A 21,702-nucleotide genomic window follows, 5' to 3' on the forward strand; every position below is an offset into this window, starting at 1 on the left:
CACAGCTGATGAGGCCTGCCGCGCTTCCCCTGGGAAGGCAGAACAATAGCTGCAGAGGGGCAGGTGGCCTCGGCTGGCGGGCTGGCTTGGGAGCCCCCTCGCCAGAGATCAGGGCTCCAAAGCCCGCCCAGCCTGGCGCCCCTCGAACCTTGGCCTGTGGGCCTGGGCCCGCCACGTCCGTCACCCCGAGGCCGCCGGCCCCCTCCTGCCCTTTCCTGCCTCTGGGCTCCTGTGCGGGGCTTCGTCCCGGGTTTGAGCTGAAGCACCACGTCCTTCATCACTTGGTGTCACCCTCCCAGCCGAGGGTGTACCTGAAAGGCCAGCCCCTGGTTGAGGGCAGGTGTTCTCCTGGAGACGATGCTCGTGCATAGGAGGTGTTCAGCAGACTCTAGAAAGTGGAAGGGAGGGCCGGCAGGTCCTCACGCCCCTATGGGCCAGGCTGGGCCTCTCTGTGACAGCTCTGATTCAACCTCGGCTGGCCCCACGACCAACAGCGGTGTCGGGGTGGAAATCGGGGTGTGCGAGGTGGGCACAGAGGGCCTTCCTCCAGTCCCTGGGACACTGTGAGGCCGTCCCCAAGGAGATGTGGCCTCCCTGGAGCTCCCCGGGACACCAGACCAGATGGGCCCAGAGTGGCAGAGGAAGGCGGGAGGGCGGGCCAAGGGGTGAGCCCTGTGCTGGCCGCGGCCCCGAGGTGCTGGGGCATGGGGGGTGGCAGGCGGCCCCACCCAAGCAGATGGCCCCCATGCTGGGGTCAGCCAGCCTGCAGACAGGCAGCTGCAGCCTTGGGGCAGAGAGGCATCTGGGAGGAAGTCCCTTGGCAACACAGCTTGGTAGGTCCGTGTCCTTAGTGGGAACATCGAAGTGCAGGCAGAAGAGGCTGTGGGTGTGGACCGGCCAGTCTGCGGGCCGAGAAGGGGCAGGTCCGGGTGGCGGGTGCAGCTGGCTCACGTCCCCTGGCCGCTCCTGGAGTGGGCGCTCTGTCTGCAGGCAGGGCGAGCTGCAGCGGGTTCTAGGCAGAGCCTGACCTCAGAGGGGGGCCAAGGTGACCTGAGGGGCCACAGCAGTGGACCCTGGGGGACGGCAGAGTGGAGCGTGGTGGGGGACTCGGCAAGGTCCCTGGATTCAGACTGTGGGGAAGCAAGACTGGAAGGGTGGGCGGGTGGTAGGGCTGGGCCCCCTGGGATGGACAGGGAGAGGGGGCGTCCAGGACGGTCTGCAGTAGGAGGGAAGAAGGGAATGAGGGGTGTCTGGGAGGCAGAGGTCCTTGGGGCTCCATCCATGCAGGGGGGAGGGGGCTGGGGTGAAGGAAGGGGTAACACTGTCCCCCCAGTCCCACAGGGCCCAGCAGATTTGCCTCGGGCGCCTCCCCGTGCGGGACCACAGGTGTCCTCAGTCACCTGAGGAAGAGGAGCCAACAGTCAAGGACCCGGACTGGGGAACGACTTGGGTGTGAGCAGCCCCACTTCAGGGTGGACTTTGCTCCAGATGGGGGCAGATGGAGGGGCTGCCAGAAAGGGACCCTGGGCCGACCTGAGCCTCAAGGGGCCCAGTGTGCATCCCAGCGGGCCTTTGGAGAGCCGGCTGGGCCATTGTGCAGAAGAATGCCCGGAAATCCCTCGCCTCCCGCCTCTATCGAGGATGGGGGTTCTTCCTCCTGGTCAGGAAGCTCCATGTTGGCTTCCGGAGGGGGGCCTAGGGGCCGGGGTGCCAGGGCTGATTACGAGAGGGGAAGGGCAGAGCCCCACCCCAGCTGTTCCCCAGCGCCTGGTCCGAGGCTGAGCGGGGCTGGGCAGCTGAGCCCTAAGCCAGGGTGGCTCCTGGAGGACCACCTGTGTGCGGGTCACTGTGGAGCCCCCCGGCCTTCCTGAGCCAAGCCTCAGAAGAGGGGATGGGTGGCTCCTCTGAAGAAGCAGCCCTTGTGGCAGGGGCAGAGTGGGGGATCTCTGGGGCCATGGGAGGGTCCCGTTGTCTAGGGCTGGAGCCTCAGGCTCCAGCGACGGGTACCACTGGGCAGGAACTTGGACCAAGCTGGAACCCTAACCACGCAGGCCCTCCTGGCTTCTCGGCCTGTCGGGGAGACAGTGTCGACCCTTGGAGGGGCATCGCGGTAGGGGTGCGGAGAAGGGGCCTGGGTTGGGTCTGGACTCCAGGGTGAGCTTTCTGGAGGATCAAGTAGCACCATGCTTGGCTAACTCGGGAGCAGGGCCGAGGAAGCCCCCAACCCAGGTCCCGGCGCAGTGGCGATGGCGGGGGCGCCGGCCGACCGGGGCCAGGGAAACCGGAGCTAGGAGATAGGGACCGACCGGCTGGTTCCGGAATGTGTTGGGGTAAGTCGGTGCAGATTCGGGGTCGTGCAGTTCCTGAAGTGGTGAGGTGGGGCGCACAGGGTGGTGGGTCGCGGAGCGTGCGAGGCCACCCCAGGCCACCCCCGAATGGGCTCGGCAGAGACCAGGACAGCGGTTCCTCCCGCCCCCGCAGCCCACTACCCGGCTACCCGGCTACCCTGGGCGCAGTTGTTTCTCTTACTCCGGCTGCCGGCGGTGCCAGCGATTGGCTGCGGACAGATGGCCGCGCGCGGATTGGCTGCCCGGGGCAGGGGCAGGGCCGGGCGGGGGGCAGAGTCCGCCCCCGAACCTTCAAAAGGGAAGCCCCTCCAGACGCGCCCGCAGACCCGAGGCTGCACTGCGGTGCCGCGAGGCCTGGAGACTGAACGAGTGAGCCGCGCGCGCCCCGAGGCCCCGGGCCGTCGGGCGCGCGTCTCGTCTCCAGCCATGGGGTCGGCGGCGCTGGAGATTCTCGGCTTGGTGCTGTGCCTGGTGGGCTGGGTGGGCCTGATTCTGGCGTGCGGGCTCCCCATGTGGCAGGTGACGGCCTTCCTGGACCACAACATCGTGACGGCGCAGACCACCTGGAAGGGGCTGTGGATGTCGTGCGTGGTGCAGAGCACAGGGCACATGCAGTGCAAGGTGTACGACTCCGTGCTGGCGCTGAGCCCCGAGGTGCAGGCGGCGCGGGCCCTCACCGTGGGCGCCGTGCTGCTGGCGCTCGTCGCGCTGTTCGTGACCCTGGCAGGCGCCCAGTGCACCACCTGCGTGGCCCCCGGCCCGGCCAAGGCGCGCGTGGCGCTCACGGGCGGCGCGCTCTACGCGCTCTGCGGGCTGCTGGCGCTGGTGCCGCTCTGCTGGTTCGCCAACATCGTGGTCCGCGAGTTCTACGACCCGACCGTGCCCATGTCTCAGAAGTACGAGCTGGGAGCCGCGCTCTACATTGGCTGGGCCGCCTCGGCGCTGCTCATGTGCGGCGGCGGCCTCGTGTGCTGCGGCGCCTGGGTCTGCACAGGCCGCCCGGATTTCAGCTTCCCGGTGAAGTACTCGGCGTCGCGGCGGCCGACGGCCACCGGCGACTATGACAAGAAGAACTACGTCTGAGGCGGGGCCGCGAGAGGGAGGACCGGTCGGGGGATCGGCCTCCGCTGGGGTGTGCCGCGCGCCGGCTCCGTAACTCGGGGCTCCGCGCCCACACTGGACTCCGGTCAGCGGCCCGTCCTCTCCCGCCGCCCGGCCAGCCTGGGCTGCGCCCTGCCCCGCAACGGCGATGCGCGCTCGGGAGGACTCTAGCAGTGACTTTCCTGCGCGGTCCTGGCCCCACCACATGGGCTGGGCGCGCGTTCCTTCGGCTGTGTGGGCGCTGGACTGGAGATACCCGCTCCCTCCCCAGGGGCTCCACATTTCAGAGGGACAGACTGAGCCCAGGGGCCCCAGCCTGGACTGCCAGAGGGACGTTTACAGCCGGACTAGACGACACCCACGGGCTGGACCTCCCTGTCTCACCCCCTGGACTTTGCCAGGCGAGGCTTACAGACGCCAGATCCTGGGTGTGGGGCCGGGACCCTGCCCACCTTCGCAGCTTGTGGGGGGTGTGCGACTCTGCTTAGTAAACGGTCTGGATACCCTCCCCACTGTGTCCTGTCCTCTGTCGTCACTCCCTGTGCCCACCCCTTTCACCCGCCCACCTACCCGATTTCTTCCCAATAAGCAAGGCTGGCTCTCTGGGAACTGGGAAACCTCACGGCCACTTCTCAGGTCCCCTGGCATCTGGTCGCCTTCCCACTGGGTGGAAACAGCCGCCAGCAGGGCCACTGCTGAGTCCCCGGGGGAGGGGTGGGTGCAGGGGCTGAGGCAGACCCCAGCAGCTGCTGCAGGTGGACCCAGCAGGCGTGGGGGGTTCTGGGATGCGGGCAGTGCCAGGGATGCTGGCTTTGCTGAGGGGACTGGGCGCGAGGCACCACCAGGCAGATGCTTCCCACCTGCCCTCTCAGGGCTCAGCCATCCCTGGATCACTCCCACGGGCAGGCATCTGCACGGCGCTGACGAGGTCTCTGCTGCCAAGGCGCAGCGGGAAGAGGGACTCTGGAGAGGGGGCTGCAGCTCGACAGCCACGACGCCACGGGGAGGAGGCCCTGGTGGTTGGCTGCCCAGATTGGACTCCAGCCCCCCACCCTGACTCCCTGCAGAGGCCTGCGCCCACCCTGGTGTCCTGGCAGCCAGCCCAGACTTGGGCCAGCCGTCAGCATGTCCATGTCAGCCCCTGCTGGGTGTACCCGGTGTCCTTCCTCCTGGGGGTGGGGCCCCCGGCAGCCGGTGCTGGCCATAATCAGGCCTTGGGTGGGCACCCCACAATGGCAGAGTGGGCCAGACCTGTGACACCCACCAAGATCTCAGTGCTTCCAGCCCTCTTCTAAGCACTCTGAATTAATGCATTTTCCCCGTCTGCCAAAGGCCGGGGCAGGAGGACAGTGGATGGGATCCAGGCTGCTGGAGGAGCTCCAGACCCACCAGTGGGGAGGGTGTGGCATCTGCCCCAGTTCACATCCAGGAGGCCTGGGTGCTGAGGGGGCTGAGCTCATTAGGCTCCTGGGGTCCCGAGGCAAGGAGTCTCCCAGGCCTGGCCAGGCTGCCCTGTGGGGAGGGGCAGAACATGAGGCGGCGGCTCAGGGCAGCTGCTGTGAACTTGGCCCCGAGTCCCAGGACTTCCAGGGAGGCTGAACTGTCTGGGGGCGCGAGCTCCCGGCAGCGGGAAGAGCACAGAGGGCCAGGCCCCCGGGCGGAGGCCCCCAGCAGCCTTGGTAGCATCGCCACCTGGGCCTGACCCGGACGGAGCAGCCCCCAGGACGGGGTGTGTGTGGTCCTGGGCTCAGCCCGTCTGCCCTGGCCACAGGGCCCCACCAGTGCCGGGCACAGCCCGTGGACACTGCTGAGCTGACTGCAGGCCCAGGCCCCCACCGGGACCCCGAATGGTCGCTGCCCAGCCCTGGCTCCTGCACACGGCCAGGGTGGGGAGCGTGGGGCCCCGGGGGCCAGGCTGCCATCCCCACCCCGATCAGGGCGAATTTCCGGCCCTCCTGGGAGGGGGCAGACTCCCCTCCAGAGGAGCCGTGGCCCCAGGGCAGCCACCGCACTGGCCACCACCCTCCCCCAGGCCCCCCAGAGACGCCCCCCCACCCACGTTCAACTTCTGGACCTGATTTCCGGGCTGTTCCCATCAACCTAACAGCTGCCCAAACCACTGTGCTTCCTCCAGCCTGCCTGCTCCCTGGGCCCTCAACTCCAGGCAGAGGCCGGAGTGTCAGCCATGTGTGTGAAGGATGGTCTCCTTGCCAACAGGCAGAGGGGGCACCCTTGGCCACCCTCAACCCGCGCGGGCGCTCTGGGGACAGCCCAGCCCACGGCTTCAGACCTGCAGGCCCACCCAGCTTGGAGCTCCCATAATGGGACAGGGCTGACGCTGACCATGTGGCCCTCGGCCCCCCTTCCTGAACTGGGCCTCGCGCTCAGTCCCCACCCGGGGTGCCACAAAGCAGGGTTGCCTGGGCAGACAGGTGCTGGGGTGAGTGGAGGGTGGGCCTGGACGGGTGCGCAGTCAAGAGCATGGGTCTGAGGCCAGTGGACAGAGGAAGAGGCCGGAAGCTAGAGCGGGTGGTCCTGCTGGCACCATGGCGGTCAGCACGGGCGCTGGGGGCCGGGGCTCCACCCACGGCTGTCCAGGGAGCCCCGAGGTCACTCCCCACGTGGACTTCCCGCTGGGCGGCAGGGTGCCTGGGACACAGGACCAAGGCCCCTCTGGACACAGAAGGCTCAGGGAACAACCAAGTGCTGGCCCTGTGACCAGACCCAAGATTAAGGCGCCATTTTATTCCGTTAAAAACCATTGTCTCTGCGTCTAAAACCATGTCCATAACTTACAACCTAAATGACAGCAAGTCAACACAAATGAGGAGGAGGAGGTTACTGCTGAAGAAATCAAACTCTGGAAAAGACAGAAAAGAAAAAATAAATGTAAACAGTTCTAACGGTTCCCCAGATCAGACAGCGACCAAGCCTTCCGGCCAACTGGCTGCTTCAAGCAGCCCAGCACTCACGGCTGGGGTCCCTGCCGCCCGCCTGCCTGAGGCCCCGAAGGCCACCTGGCCCAGCACCTCCTCCCCTTGTGGGCCCCGCCCAGGCTGCCCCCACTGTCCCAGGCTGGCCCACCCGGGCTCCGTGCGGCTCACATGGGCACGATGTCATCACTCGGCCGGCTGCAGGGAAGGGCCTGTCCCCAGTGCCCGCCCCGCTGCAGAGACCCGCACTTGGAACCTTTGACTCAAGCCCCCAGGGCCCTTGCTGAGGCCCCGCTCTCCAGGCCCAAGGGGTGTCAGCCCTGTTTCAGATGAGGACACAGGGACAGCCTGGTGAGGGTCCCCCACAGACTTCACAGAAGACCCAAATCTGATCCCAAGTCCCGTGCTCCCCCCGAGAGAGGCTGGGGTCCCGGAGGCCCCAGACTGTTCTCAGTGGAGCCACTGGGGCTCCTGTGCCCTGAGGTCAGCAGAGAACCAGGGGCTGGAGACTTTGGGCCGGCAGGAGGGACCCCCACACCCATTCCGGAGCCAGGACGGGGCCTGTGTCCCAGCCAGGGCTCAGGGCGGGGCTGGGCCGGGCCTCTGCCGCGGGGGGCCTGGGCTGAAGGGCTCACTGGACAGAGCAGGGCCCCGCCCATCTCCCAAGGGCCCTGGGGCGCTGCGGTGGGGGCAGCCGAGCAGCACCTGGGCTGTCAGTCTGTGCTGACAGATGCCCCGCGGGTCCCAGCCCAGGGCCTGACCAACCCGGTGGCCAGAGCAGGGCAGACTCCGGCTCCCCATGAAGGGACTCCAGGAGCCTAATGAGCTCAGCCCGCTCAGCGCACCTGCTGCGTCCCTGCTAGCCTGGGGCAGGCGGCCCCGGGGGAAGGCGCTGTGCCCGTCTCCGCAGGGCCCCGCCTGGCCTCGAGCATGAGAAGCGGGGCTCTGTGGCAAAGCTCCAGCACAGCCTGCCCGACTCACCCTAGGACAGCAGGGTCACGAGCGCATCCAGGAACTTGCTGCGGTCCTCGGCCTTCAGCTCAATCACTGCATTAATGAAAGGAAAACACCGCTGGAATGGGGCCGGGGCGGCCAGGGGCGCCACTGACTCCCACGGGCCGGCAGCAACCCCCCACATTCCATGCGCGCCTGGCTCCCTGGGCACTCTGCCCCACGCGGCCTGCTGAGCCCTCAGAAGGGGCAGGCTGGCCCGGCCACCCACCTGCCTGGGCGTGGGGGAGCCAAGCAGCTCCGCCCTGGAGGCCCCAACCTGGGGAAGCCGGGGTGTCCTGCCAGCCGGCCAGCACCACCTCCGGTCTCAGGTCTGAAATGGGAGGAGGGGGCTGCTGCTGGGGGGACCGCCTCCATGAGGCTGCAACGAGAATGGCCTGGTGGGAAGATGCCGGCTCCAGACCCCAGAGGCTGTAGGGGGAAGGCAGGTCTTGGGCCTCAGTTGCATCTGACTCTTTGCAACCCCATGGCCAGTAGCCCGTCAGGCTCCTCTGTCCGTGGGATTCTCCAGGCAGGAACACTGGAGAGGGTTGCCACGCCCTCCTCCAGGGGAGCTTCCCGACCCTGGGATCGAACCCTCGTTTCTGGTGTCTCCCGCACCGGCAGGCAGGGTCCTCCCCGCTGCGCCGCCGGGCTTGGCTGTGTCAGGCCTGTCTCTGAGGGATCTCTGGTTGTGACCCACGGGCGCCAGAGCACATGGCCCGGCAGCTCCGCAGCATGTGGGCTCCTAGCTCCCCAACCAGGGGTTCAAATCGTGCTCCCCGCGTTGCAAGGCTGATTCTCAGCTACTGAACCAGTAAGGAAGTCCGTGGAAGTAGGCTTTTAAAGAGGTGACCAGATTACTGGGGGTCACTACGGAGGGACCTGAGCTGGTCTGACTGAAGCCCTTGTGGAAGAGAAGAGCGCAGACCCAGGGGACGCCGGCGTCTACACACCCAGCAGAGGGGCTTCGGGGGAGCAGCCCTGCGAGACCCTGACCAGCCGGCCCCCCGCATGGGGAGGAGTCCATCTCCGTGGTCTCATGCCCCTCCACCCACTGTGCTGCTCTATTACAGCGGCTTGGGCTCACTGCACCGCGGTGAAGCCCCTCACGTCGGAGAGACAGACAGCAGACAGGGCCAAACGTGACCCTGTCCCCCCCTGGCGCTCAGAGGCTGCGGGTGGTGTGCACGCTGGCAGCTCCCAAGGGTTGGCCCCCGCAGCCTCTGCTGGGCAGCCTTGGGGCTCCGGGGAAGTGGCCTCAGGCTGGACCGTGAGGCTGGGCCGCGGCACAGGCCCAAGGTAGGAGGGCTGCCGGCAGGGGCCCTGGGCGCCTTGCGGGCGCCGTGCAGGGACGCTCACCAGAGAGATCAAAGTGGTTGTGCAGTGCCCGGGAGTTGGTACCCTCTGCCGCCTTCTCAAACGCCCGGCCGAAAAAGCTGGGGACACAGAGGCATGCTCGCTGGCTACCACCCAGGGCCTCAGGCCACTCTGGATGGCCGCTGCCCACCCCCCGGCCCCAAGCCCAGCCCTGCTCAGCCCTCGAGCGGGTATGCCCCCAGCACCTCCCACGCCCTGCAGAGTGTGTGGGGTGGGGTCCCAGGCACACGCGGCGAGCTGGGATGGGCCAGGGGAGGGGAGGGGAGGGGGGGCACAGGGCGCTGGGGCCGAGGCGGAGAAGGCCGTCCCCGGCCTGGCACTGAGGCTGGAACACCCCAGACCCGGCCCCTGGACTCACTTCTTCCTGTCTGAGCTGTCCGTCTCTGGGGGGATGCCCACCATGGTCACGGTGCCCTGCTCCGCGCTCAGGGGAGCGGCCATCACCAAGGGCAGCAGCTTGCAGCGCCGGTTCTTTGTCTGCCGGGGGGGGGGACGTGCACCTCGGTCATAGCCTGTGCCCGGGTGAGCGCCCCCAGCGCCCGGAAGCCCCGAGATGCCCGAGTCCCAAGCCACCGCCCCAGCCTCCGGGGCCCCCGGCTGCTCCCCCGCAACTGCTCCAGGTCCTCACGTGGCTGTCACCTCCTCCAGGAGGTCCTCCCAGGCCCACGCCTCCCCCACTTGCCTCTGCTCAACAGGACCCCAGCCCTGGAGGCCCCCCACCCTCACCGAGCACACGAAGGACTTGAGCAGGTGTCTGCTTAGCAGGCTCAGGGAGGCGGGCTTAGAGAACAGCGCCACGTCCGGGGTGCCCTGTGGGTGCAGGGCGTGCGGTCAGGGGCGGCCGGAGCGCCTAGCGGGGGTGCGCGCGCAAGGGAGCTGACCTCCATGAGGGCGCAGTAGAGGAAGGGCCCCTGGGAGACGACGAGGTTGGTGCAGAGGCAGCTGGCGATGGTCTGCTGCGTGGCACGCAGCTGCCGCTTGGCGAGCTCCAGGCCGTGGTACAGCTTGTCCAGGTTACCCCTGCAACGGCAGACATGTGGTGGCGCCACAGCTCGCAGGGGCGCCCGGCTCCCATGTGAGAAGGAGAGACAGTGATTATCCACGGGGATGGACGTCACGGGGAGGGGCTGGCGTCGGAGGACAGGAGACTGGAAGCCAGCCGAGGTAACCTGCAGGGTTCTGGCCGGTGAGGCATGGGGGTACCAGGGACCCCGCCCCTTCTCCCACTCCAAGGGGGCTTCCCCTCTGTGGAGCAGTGAGGTCTTCAAGAGAACCTCCATACCCAGCAGGTGAGGACCCCGAAATGCCACACTGGCTTCCCGCCTGCCAAGACGAGGCCGTGCCTTCCACCTGCAGATCGTCCCCAGAGACCCTGGGCTTGCTGGGCTTCCACAGCGCCGCCCTGCACCCCCGAACTGGTGACTGAGGAGCACCAGACACTTGAGAAAGACCTGTGGCCCGAAAACATAGCCTTAGAGGAGACTGGACATAATCTGGAACCAGAAGAATGGTTAAAATGAAGGCCAGTTGGTGTCTTCAGAGAAATTTGGGCAATACATTCATAAACCAAGAACAGGATGCTATGAACATGGAACAATCAGAAACTGAGACGTGTTTGTGGAAAGAATGATGGCTGCAGCACATAAAGAGCTCCCCTGAAGGCTATAGGATAAAGTCCAGAAGAGCTCCTCACACAGATGAGCCAAAACCTGGGAGACAGAAGGCAAGCCTGAGACTGAGAGGCTGAGCGCCTTCCCAGGGTCTAGGAAGATCGAGAGACAGACGTGTTGGGGGGAGGGGACAGTGAAGACAAAGTCCAAAAGCGTGCCCTCGGGCTCACCCGGAAGCTCAGCCCGCCCCACGCACCACAGACCTCTTGCACGCTGAGAACTGAAAAAGGTCCCGAGAACTTCCGGTGGGGTCTGGGGTGCACTTACAGAGAAACAAGAACCAAAACGGCTTGGACCGCTCCTCAGCACCTCAGCAGCTAGGAGGCGGGGAGGAACCCCGAATTCTGCACGAGCCAGACCAGCACCCAAATGAGGGTGGAGGACGCCGTCAGACGTGCTAGGGCACAGAATCTTTCCCTCAGCAGCCCCTTCTTTAAGAGCCGCTTGAGAGTAACACTCCTGCAGAATGAGGGCGTGCAGACAGCCCAGGAGCCCGGCCGCCCCGGTCCACTGTCTGGGTGGTCGACAGCAGGCCTGGTGGCCTGGAGCCGAGGTCACAGCCCCAGGCTCTCCTGGACAGAAGGCGCTCGCGGATGAGAGCTGGGAACGGATGCGGTAAAGGAGGCTCCAGGGAAAACAAAGAGCTGCACGGCCGGAAGGAATGTGGTCACCGCCCTGGTAGCTCAAACGACAAAGGATCCTCCCGCAAAGCAGGAGACGCGGGTTCAACCCCTGTGTCAGGAAGGTTCCTGGGAGGAGGCAATGGCAACCACTCCAGTCTTCTAACCTGGAGAATCCCACGGACAGAGGAGCCTGGCCAGACACAGTCCATGGGGCCACAAAGAATTGGATACAACTGAGTGACTAATGGAGAAGGCCCTGGCACCCCAGTCCAGTACTCTCGCCTGGAGAATCTCATGGACGGAGGAGCCTGGTGGGCTGCAATCCATGGGGTCGCTAAGAGTCGGACATGACTGAGCGACTTCACTTTCACTTTTCTCTTTCATGCATTGGAGAAGGAAATGGCAACCCACTCCAGTGTTCTTGCCTGGAGAATCCCAGGGACGGGGGCACCTGGTGGGCTGCCGTCTATGGGGTCACACAGAGTCGGACACGACTGAAGTGACCTAGCAGCAGCAGAGTGAGTAACACACACACCCGCCCTGCGTTAGAGACTCTGGGATATTTTATCAGCCCAACCACGAACCACTGTTCACTGAGCTTCATCCCTCAGAATCAGCCTACAGCCACAGGTGAGACAGCTCACATTCGGTCCTCTGCCCCGCGACCCAGCATTATCAGAGGTGAACACACGGAAGCATTTTCACATCGAGAGAGGGGCGGGGGAGGGGAAAACGAGGGACGCTGCCAACCTTTCCTCACGACCTGGGAGAGAGAACCAAGACGCGAGGATGCTAAAGCTAAGAAGGAGCTAACAACGGGGCAGCACTGTCTGGACGGGGGGAAGGCACACAGACGGGGCTGAGCGCTCTGCTGCGGCAGGAAGTCAGCGGACAATGGCCGAGGCTGGCCCATCGGCTCTAAGACGGGTGGGGACGGCCAACAGTAGTGTTTGGATTTTCCCATACTCCTAGATAAAGACGGAGCAATGACATTGTAGAACCAGTGACCTTTGGTTCTAAGACTCACACTCGGAACACAGGGAGCAACACCGATGCCCGTGAGCGAGCGCAGGGGGAGGAGGCCCCCAGCTGGCCAGCAGACGCAGTGTCAGCATCAGGGCAGCGGCAGAGGAGCGGAGGCCTCAGGAAGACAGAAGACCAGGCAGCCGCGGGCCGAGGCCCCAGGGGCCACGCGGAAGTCGTGGCAACGACCAGGGGCCAGGGCAGCCCCCCCGAAACAGTCAGGAAGACTGAACGCGCAACACACGAGAAATGGCCCAATCTGGTCACAGTTACCCACAGGAGAAAGGACAAGGAGAACGGCCTCGCTTTCGAGAAGGAAGGTTGACTACAAAGACGCATCCTCAGAGGCCCAGAACCCTAACATCCTATTTCAAAACAAGTCAGAAGACAGTTAAAGACGGTGCGTCTCAGGAAGCGGGACAGGGAAACGGAAACAGAAGGAAAACACTTCAGAAGAGAAGACTGGACTAAAAGAGACAGAGGCGCCCAAAGAGGCACGGGAGGCGAGACAGTGGAGAAATCTAAGAATCACACGGAAGGAAAGCACTCCCCCTGAAGCCGGCCACGTGTCTCCCACGTCCCTGGTCACGCCTGCGTGAGGGCCTCCGCGGCAGGGCGGGACGGGGGCGGGAGTGGCCGGTGGGTCTGGGCCGCGGCCACGTCCACTACCTGGAGAGGCTGTCCAGGGCCTGCGTGAAGCTGTCCGTCCCGGAGCCGTGCTCGGGGCTCTCCATCAGCGACATCGTGGCGAAGACCACATCGCTGGCCAGGAACTTGTGCTTGAAGCCAAAGTGGACGCTGAAAGTCTGGACGCGCATGTCCTTCATGCTGCAGCGGGGCAAGCGATGTAGCGGCCGTCTGCGTGTGCCCAGAGCGGCCTGTGCTGGGCCAGCTCCAGGGCCGGCACCCCCGCAAGACGTCACCGCCCCCCCACGCCAGCCCCCACAGATTCTCACGGCACGGCCCTTCTGGTCAGAGAACAGATAGGGCAGGAGGCCCGCACACCAGCCCCGCAGCAGGGATGCCGAGCGCCCAGCACCAGGCCGTCAGCTTGTGGGGCGCAGCAGGAGCTGGCTGTGTGTGTGCAGGGGGCGGGGTGTCCCAGGACGCCAGGAGCAGCCAGGCCCGTGCCCTCCGCAGGGCCAGCAGATGCGCTGGGCACACCTCGTCTGAACCGGGCCCCAGGGGGATCCCAGGGTCCAGAGACAGACAGGCCGGGTCAACTGCAAACGTCTGCATCTCGGCCCCAATTCCAGACTTTCCAGGTACTTTAAGAGGTTCTATTTTTAACCCAAAGAGAAGGTCCCAATTATTTCCGTATTCTCATTTTCTGCATTATTTTCAGAACGTGGCTAAAACTGAAACCCTGACAAAGTTTAATCCATAGAAATTTGAGTTTACCCAAACTTATTTGCAGACTCTTCAATCATTTCTCGCAAATTCTCCTTCAAGGAGACGTCCATGGATTGAAACTTCTGCTTTACCTGTTTGAGGGGGAGACTGGGGAGGGGGCGCTTGGTCACAGGAGGCGGGAACCCTGGCCGCCACTCCAGCCTGGACACTCCAGAATGACCAGATTCGGGGCTCCGCGGAGTGGGTGGGGGGCCGCGGGGCGGGGCCTCGGGGACACTCACCCCACGTCTGCGAGGAACTCCTGCAGCCGTTTCTGCCCGTGCAGGGACCAGAGCTGGAGCCTGGCCGCTGTGTAGCACGTGTTGCACAGGCTGTCATGGAGGGACCAGTGCTGGTAGAGAGCCAGGCGGAGGCTGGGCCGCGTCAAGGAGCTGCAGCCGCACGCGAGCCGCCCCCGCCCCGGGCCGCCACCTGCACCACCAGCCGCCCCGGGGCCCTGGGGCTCCCCGACCTCAGCGTGACTTGACCCGGACAGAGAGCCTGGGAGGGGTGGACGCACAGCGAGATCAAGGGGACCCTGTGGCCACACCCGGAGCTGGGAGTCTCCAGCGCCAGCGGCCTAAGACACGGGTCGCCCCTGAACACAGCAGAGGATACTCGTACTCGAAGGAGATGCGTGCGCAGTCCACGGAGAGCGTGTGCGCCTCGTCCTCACGCCGGTGGCTGTGCCGGGACACGTGCCGCTGCAGCACGCCCACGTCGGTCACGTACTTCACCCTGGAGGACAGCACGCCTGGGCTCGCCGCCCCGCCCACCGGGCCCGGGGCAAGCACCCCCCACCGCTGCTGAGGGTCCACACAAGGCCACACATGACTGGACCCAGGCCCACGGCAGCCCCTCCTCAAAGGCCCCCGCAGGGACGCGGCCCCCTAGCCCCTACGGCAAGCCCGCTGCGCCGGCCTCAGGCAGCCTGGGGACGCGCCCTTACTGGGTGATTTTGTCTTGCACCCACTGGTCCGTGAGTCCAACGATGGCCCACCTGGAGGGAGAGGACACAGCTGGGAACGGGCGAGTGGCACTCGCAGGCACCTCCGGCCAGTGGGGTCTGACCCAGACACTCCACTGCACCAGGCCCCAGCAGACCCGCAGGCGGCCCAGGGGCAACCCTGCCCTGGAGCTCACCGCCCACCAGGGCTGCAGAGGTGCCAGGCAGCACGTGGGCTCGCTCAAACCTCACACTCAAGTTTCCTGGGCAGCAAGGCTGACCGGTCAGCTGGGAAGGGCTGACAGCCCAGGCCCCACCCCCGGACCCTCTGGGCCCGTGACACTCCACTGTCCCCCCCGAGTCTGTGTGCGCTGAGGGCCACAGTCAGGAAGCAAACCAGGCCCCTGCACGAGTACAGGACGGGGCTGCCGCCAGCACTGGCAGGGGCCCGGCCCGGCCGCAGGGGACCTGACTGCTCGGAGGGGCCCACGCACCACAGCATGTCGCTCAGGTCCTTGGACATCAGCCACGCCAGGTCGAACATCACCATGGCAGCCTACAAAAGAGACGGGCCGAGGCCGGTGGTCCTGCTCAGGGTAGGGCCAAGCCCACGCTGCCTGGGCCCCAATGTCCCACACGGAGTTGGGGTGGGGGAGAAGGGTCCGATTGGGAGCCCTAAAACCCATCTGCCCTGAGACTCCAGGTCTCCTTCAGCAGTTCCGAGGAGGCTAGCCTCCGAGGGAGCGTCCGGCATCTGAGGGGCCGGGGGTCTGTTCCCGGCCAGACTGTCCGCCTGTGCCTCAGAAGGACCGTCCTGTAGAGGCCAGTGGGGCCCTGGCCACACAAGGCCTCTGGAAATACGGGCTCAGAGTCAGGGCCCCAGGACCAGATTCTAAGACTAGACACAGCATGCTTCACTGGAAACCTATTTTCTGGGGCTCCTCAAGGTCCCAGGTTGTGCTCAGCGACCCCAAGCTGACACGATGTGTCTTTCGTACAAACTTCGTCCCAGGACACAAGGACACTGAAGGGCCTGTGCGAGCCCAGAGTCCTAGCCCCCTGCATAGATGAACAGGCCCGTTCAGTGTCCTCACGATGAGCAGAAACAACAGCTGCCACCCCTCGGGCAGCCCTGGCCTGAGTGACGTTTCACCCAGCAGAGGCCTAGAGGCTCAGCCCTCCCCCTGGCCACACAGAGGCAGCTGCGGGGCTGGGAGGCACCGTCCTGTTCCTGTTCTAGGACGGTGGCCCCCACAGTGTGGCCGGGACCGTGCCCGCACCCGTCTGTACCCACCGACGTCCCATGATACTCGTACTGCTCGTAGTCAAAGAGGACGTCTCTCCTGTAAGGACACAAGACGCCGGGGCTTCACCAGGGAGCAGAACAGGAAGAAAACACTGGGGAAGATGCTAAAATCCCAAGGCACCCAAGAAACACGATGTGCAGGGTGAAAAGGAAGTCTGGGTAACTTAAGTTTCTTTTATACACTTTCTTTTCCCTACGAGATGTTTCACACAATTGCCATCTATCCGATTTGTGAGAGTTTGTAAACAGAAGGATCTATACTTAGAAATTAGGACACCAAAGGACCAGGGCATCACCCCCAATGGACAGTGTGTTTGGGCGACCTGGGGACCGGCCTGGCCCTCGCGGGACCAGAAGCGAAACGGAGGGGCGCAGGCGCCGGCCAAGAGGCGCTAACGCAAGCCATGACCCTAGCGTGCAGCAGAGACGGGCATTGCTGGCCGCCTTCCCGCCACGGGACGCAGTCTCACCTCCGGGCCTCCCACTCTCTCCGCTGCCTCCTCTTCAGGGTTTGCGCTGCAATCTCCTGACCACGACAAAGAGAACAGAGGGCTGAGCAAGAGCCAGGAGCTCAGCCCTGGCCTGGGAGGGTTCAGATCCGACGGCAGGCCAGCGGGTGGGAGGGGGAGCCAGCAGGGGTCTCTGTGGTGACAGCGGTGTCCCGCGTCCTACTTCAGGGGCTGACAGGTCACCGTTGGGGACGCGGGCAAGGTGCACACGCGATTTCAGCTCACTTCCGACACCTGCGTGTGATCTGCAGTGACGTCAGAACTGGTGTGTAATGGCACGTGACGGTCCTGACGAGGGACCTTCTGGAGGGTGATGGAACGCCTCCCTATCTCGTGACTTCATACGTCTGTCAAACCTCACGGAACTGTACACCTGGTGAAGGTTATTATGTAAAACCCCCAGGTTTTGTTGGTAGATTAACAAAGAATTCTCTGACCTTCCTCACAGTGCCGAGTGGTGTCCTGTACCCTGCCCTCACGCCTGTGGGACTCCCAGGCTGGTCAGAAGGGCTCAAACAGCTCAGTTAAAAAAAAAAACACAAATAAACCAACCTAATAAAAAAATGGGCAGGAGATCCAAATAGACATTCTGCCCAGAGTCAGTGCCCAACCTTCTGCCTTCCAGCTCTGCCTGGGCCCACAGGCTCTGGGCTGACCCTTGACCTTCAGGAGTGACCAGCTCCTTAAGACTGTGGTGAAAGGTGCAAACCCACCTCCTCCAGCCGTGTGCGCTTCTCAGAGGGCTCTGACCCCTCATCGCCTTCATTTCCCGAGTGTTCTTCATCCTCCTCTTCATCCCGAAAGATATCTTCATAGGCGGGAACTTCAAGGTCATCATCTTGTTTAATGAGCAATCTGATCTATGATTAAAACACAGAGCCATCAACCTCCCCTCTCCTTAATGGAAAACTATCCATCACACGTTTTCTCTCCCAGAGTCTTATCTTCCAAATCTGCACCCGACTCAGTACACAGAGAGTACGGAGCCTGCAGACGGTACGACTCCTCGGTCACTTCAGTTCAGTTCAGTCGCTCAGTCGTGTCTGACTCTCTGCGACCCCATGAATCGCAGCCTGGGAGTCTGGATAAAACACTCCCTCTTAGGCCCACATTCAGCCAACAAAATGAACACCTTGCACCTCAGCCTCCAACCAAGGACACAGAGACCTGTGACCTCGCAGCGAGCAAAAGTCCTGTCCCTAAAAGAGGTCCTTCGTGAGAGGCTTTCAGGGCTGAGGCTACTGTGGGTGTGTGCCCACGGGCGGCTCAGAGAGCTCATGCCAGGCTCACCGGGCCCCACACGACTGTCCTGGACCCCACACCACCCGGGCAGCCAGGGAGCGTCCTGCCCCATTTAGAGGGCAGGTGCCTCTGAGGTCCGGATAGTCAATAAAGCTGGCTGGCCTGAGCTCGGAGTGCACTCGGAGCAGGTTCTGGACCCTGTGCCTCCTGGGTCAAGCGAGTCCCACACATGCCTTCTGAGCACCTCTGAGGGAGGTGACGTGTTTCTCATCAAAGGTGGACAAGACCAGGGCCTGTCCTCAGGCTGCTCCAGCCCCTATAGGCAAGATGGACACATGCCTTGCCAAGAACACCAGGCCTGACGCTGTGGCATGAAAGGGACAGACAGACGGACAGGAGAGCTCGGGGAGTCCGGCCTACCTGGGTGTCGCTGTACACGTTCACAACATTGACTGGCCTGTGAGTGTCACACACGAAAAACACGGCCTCTTCATCGGGTTGGAGGATATCCAACAGATCCACGTTCGAGCCACAGTTTATGAGGATGAAATAGCGGAACTGGACAAAGGAGGGGGTGCGGTGAGTAAGCGCACGGGGCCGGCCATCTGCCTTCAGCACCAGGCCTGAGTCCTGCAGGGACTCATCCAGCCCGATGCACGGTGAGGCCCTGCTTGCAAGGGGCTCCAGAGATGGCCACAGCTGGCCTGTGCCAAGTGCTTTAACAACCCCATGCACAAGTTCATTTCCAGGATGACACTGTGAGGCAGGTACCATGACTGTCCTGCCAACGAGGAGTAGGCAAAGGCCAAATCTCTTCTGGCCTCAGGCACGGGGTTCAGAAGATGTGGGCAGACCTAGAGTTCAAATGCATAGCGGGGTCCCTCCCAACCTGTCACCCAGTCTTCTGCGACAGACTCCTCTCTGTCCTGGCAGCAATGCACCCGGTCAGATTCCAGCAAGTCTGAGGTAGCTCGCATTTAACAAGTACCTGACTATTAAGTCGGGCTTCCCTGGTGGCTCAGATGGTAAAGAGTCTGCCTGACAATGCAGGTGACCCAGGTTCAATCCCTGAGTCGGGAAGATCCCCTGGAGCGGGAAATAGCAACCCACTCCAGTATTCTTGCCTTGGAAATCCCATGGAATGAGGAGCCTGGCGGGCTACAGTCCATGGGGTTGCAAAGAGTGGGACACAGCTGAGCAACTAACACTAAATATTTAAAGTAAAGCTTTTTGTTACATCCTATCACTACAGAAAACTCTTTCCTTGTAAATATGATCTGGCATAGATCCCTCTCATGATGACAGGAGCACCAGGCGAGGACTTGTCTCTGCCAGACAGTCCTCCTTGCAGCCAGAAACTCTGAGACCCTCTTCCAGAGAGCAGCGCCTCCCCGGGGGGCGGTGGGGTCTCAGACGTCCCGTCTCTCATAATAGCTCCATGTAGAGCTGAGAAGAGACCTGGTCTCTATGGCCCAAATTCCAAAGGGAGAAAGTATGTTCCTGAATTTCCAGTTGGAAACTGGGATACACTTCTTGGAAAAATAAATGTGAAATAATGATCTAATGTAAAGTAATTTTAACCAGGCTGTATCAGAAACAACCTTCCAAATTCCAAGCACCTGAGAGTGAAATGTGTCTAAACACAGGTTCAGAGCTAGAGATTGTCCTTATTCACGATCTTGTTTTTGTTGTCAATTTTGTCCCTGCGATTGGACGGTAAGTCACCACACACAGGACTCACTTCTCTCTTCTGTGTAACCTAAGAAAGTCGATAGTTAGAAATACACACAAGCCATTGTATAAATATTGAGTTCTTCACCACCAGCACCACTTGGGAAGCACCATCGTAGAAAGAGAAAGAATGCTCAGTGTTAAGAAGTTGCCAATTGAGAGATAAAGCCCAATATTCTCAAATGCGTCTCTCATACCTGTTCTTTATGCTCTAGAAATGCAGTTTCAAGTTCTTGCCACCCAGAAACTGGAACCAGCGTGTACTGCACGTGGTCACACTGGAACAGGGCCTGGAGAGAGAGAATTTTCAAAGCCTACTGTATTTAGAACGTCTGCAATCCATCCTGAAACACACATTCAGTTCAGTTCAGTTCAGTTCAGTCGCTCAGTCGTGTCCGACTCTTTCCGACCCCGTGAATCATAGCACGCCAGGCCTCCCTGTCCATCAAATGCACATTACAAGAAAAAAAAGATGGGCTGAGAGACAACAGATGCTAACGTAAGGTTAGTGAACGTTGACGTCAGCAAGGAGGTAATGGGAACATGAAAGTCCACTGAGCCGTACCTCAGTTTTGCTGAACATCACCAAAGGAACACACTGCTGAAAAACTCGCTGTTTCCAGGTTTTTGGTGAGTCGTTCCCGACCCAAGGGCCTGACCAAAGCTCCTATAAACCTTGCCTGTGTGGCCACATGCTCAGTCATTTAGGCCTGACTTTTTGAAACCCCGTGGACTGTAGCCTGCCAGATTCCATGGGGTTCTCCAGGCAAGAATACTAGAGTGGGTTGCCATTTCCTGCTCCAGGGAATATTCCTGACCCAGGGATTAAACCCACGTCTCCTGCATTGCAGGTGGATTCTTTACTGCTGAGCCATCGGGGAAGCCCTGAACCATATTTAAAACCGAACAACAACAATCTTTCCTTAGCACTGAAGAATTCATGCCTTCAAACTCTGGTGCTGGAGAAGGCTCTTGAGAGTCCCTCGGACAGTAAGGAGATCAAACCAATCAATCCTAAAGGAAATCAACCCTGAATATTCACTGGAAGGACTGATGCTGAAGTGCCAGTACTTTGGCCACCTGATGAGAAGAGCTGATTCATTGGGAAAGACCCTGATGCTGGGCGAGATCTAAGGCAGGAGAAGGGGATAACAAGATCAGATGGTTGGATGGCATCACTGACTCAAAGAACATGACTTTGAGTAAACTCCGGAAGAAGGTAAAGGACAGGGAAGCCTGGTGTGCTGCAGTCCATGGGGTCACAAAGAGTCGGACACGACTGAGGGACGGAACAACAACGCTCTTTCCTATTAGATTAAGGAGTCAGTATCTCCAGAATCCCTGATGACACCCCAGTGCCCTCCACTGTCAGATTCTTCTGCCTCGAACCCCAACGGTGAGAAGGCGCTGCAGGTCTACCGGTCTCTCCAACGCAGCCGTTCTGTGCCCAGCTTGTGGCCTTCTGCCGGCTTCTCCTCTAACCCACCTAACCCGGGCGCAACCTGGCGGGAGTCCCCGCCCCAGGCCGAGCTCCCGCCCCGGTCCACCCCTCGCGCCTGCCCCCGGTCCCCCGCGGCCCTCGCCGGCCCAGCCAGCAGGCCTCACCTGAAGGATCTTGCAAGCGCACAGAGCGTCCACGTCCGAGGCCACGAAGAGAAGGACCCTCTGTCGGGGGGAGAGCTGGCTGAGAGCGGCCCCGAGAACCCCGGCCCCTCCTGCCCCCACGGTCGCGCGCCCTCGTCCCTTCCCCCAGTCTCGGAGCCCAGGAAGGGCTCACCTGGCTCTGGACCACCTCGTAGAACTCCTTGCGGAAGTCGGACACGAACATGACCGCGGCACCTGGACACCCCGGGATGGGACTCGGCCAACCTGGCAGCCGTCAAGACTCCCGCCAAGTCCGGGCTCTCCCGATTGCCCCGGGGGACAGCCAATCGCGACTCAGGTCCCCGCCTCTCCGCTTTTCTGATTGGCCCGCGCTGGGAGCGACACTTATGCTCCGCCATTCACGACAGGACTACTCCGGCCGGCCCCTAGAGGAGCGTCCTCCACAGGCTGCACGCACTGCGGGTCGCGCAAGTCCGGTGCGACTCTGATTCTCCAGAAACCCTACGCTCCGTACACTTTGCTTTGGGGGGGAAAAAAATGCCCACTCCCCTCCTCCAACTGGAATCTCCAGGTTAAAGAAACCTCGCAACAAATTAAACTCATGTACGCTTCGGGAATTCTCTGCAGAAGGAAATGGCAAGCCACTCGAGTACTCTTGCCTGGGAAATCCCATGGACGGAGGAGCCTGGTGGGCTACAGTCCTTGGGGTCGCAGAGTCGGACACGACTGAGCGCCTTCACTTTCACTACACTTCACTTCAGGAATTCTCAGGTGCCTCGGTTGGTAGAGAACCCGCCTGCCAAGCAGGAGACGCGGGTTCGAGCCCTGGAGAGGGAAATGGCAGTCCACTCCAGTATCCTTGCCTGGAGAATCCCATGGACCGAGGAGCCTGGAGGGCTGCAG

At 62.5% G+C, this 21,702-nt stretch overlaps 2 protein-coding genes across 7 annotated transcripts; one reads left to right on the forward strand and one right to left on the reverse strand.

The window, feature by feature from the left end:
* The first annotated feature begins 2,649 nt into the window (after positions 1 to 2,649).
* On the forward strand, positions 2,650 to 3,957 carry CLDN5 (claudin 5). Its single transcript, XM_027566014.1, has one exon. It carries the CDS (start codon positions 2,775 to 2,777, stop codon positions 3,429 to 3,431), a length of 657 nt encoding a protein of 218 aa, XP_027421815.1. The 5' UTR covers positions 2,650 to 2,774; the 3' UTR covers positions 3,432 to 3,957.
* Positions 3,958 to 6,153: 2,196 nt separating this feature from the next.
* Positions 6,154 to 21,667, reverse strand: CDC45 (cell division cycle 45). 6 transcript variants are annotated; one of them, XM_027566020.1, is made up of 20 exons: positions 20,972 to 21,667; positions 20,800 to 20,859; positions 19,392 to 19,484; positions 17,884 to 18,021; positions 16,935 to 17,081; positions 16,183 to 16,238; positions 15,701 to 15,749; positions 14,901 to 14,962; positions 14,410 to 14,460; positions 14,079 to 14,198; positions 13,703 to 13,834; positions 13,470 to 13,568; positions 12,738 to 12,896; positions 9,634 to 9,772; positions 9,479 to 9,562; positions 9,111 to 9,229; positions 8,735 to 8,811; positions 7,605 to 7,754; positions 7,364 to 7,429; positions 6,154 to 6,309 (listed from the first exon to the last, which is right to left on the reverse strand). In XM_027566020.1, the coding sequence occupies exons 1-19, from the start codon at positions 21,020 to 21,022 to the stop codon at positions 7,365 to 7,367; spliced, it is 1,851 nt and encodes a 616-aa protein (XP_027421821.1). In that variant the 5' UTR covers positions 21,023 to 21,667; the 3' UTR covers positions 6,154 to 6,309; position 7,364. The 6 variants fall into 6 exon arrangements, with proteins under 6 accessions (XP_027421821.1, XP_027421822.1, XP_027421820.1 ...); XM_027566021.1 differs by having other exon boundaries at positions 7,605 to 7,706; positions 13,703 to 13,852; XM_027566019.1 differs by having other exon boundaries at positions 13,703 to 13,852.
* Between the last annotated feature and the right edge of the window lie 35 nt (positions 21,668 to 21,702).

This window comes from Bos indicus x Bos taurus, chromosome 17 (genome assembly GCF_003369695.1).
Source record: "Bos indicus x Bos taurus breed Angus x Brahman F1 hybrid chromosome 17, Bos_hybrid_MaternalHap_v2.0, whole genome shotgun sequence".
In the NCBI taxonomy this organism is placed as follows: Eukaryota; Metazoa; Chordata; class Mammalia; order Artiodactyla; family Bovidae; genus Bos; species Bos indicus x Bos taurus.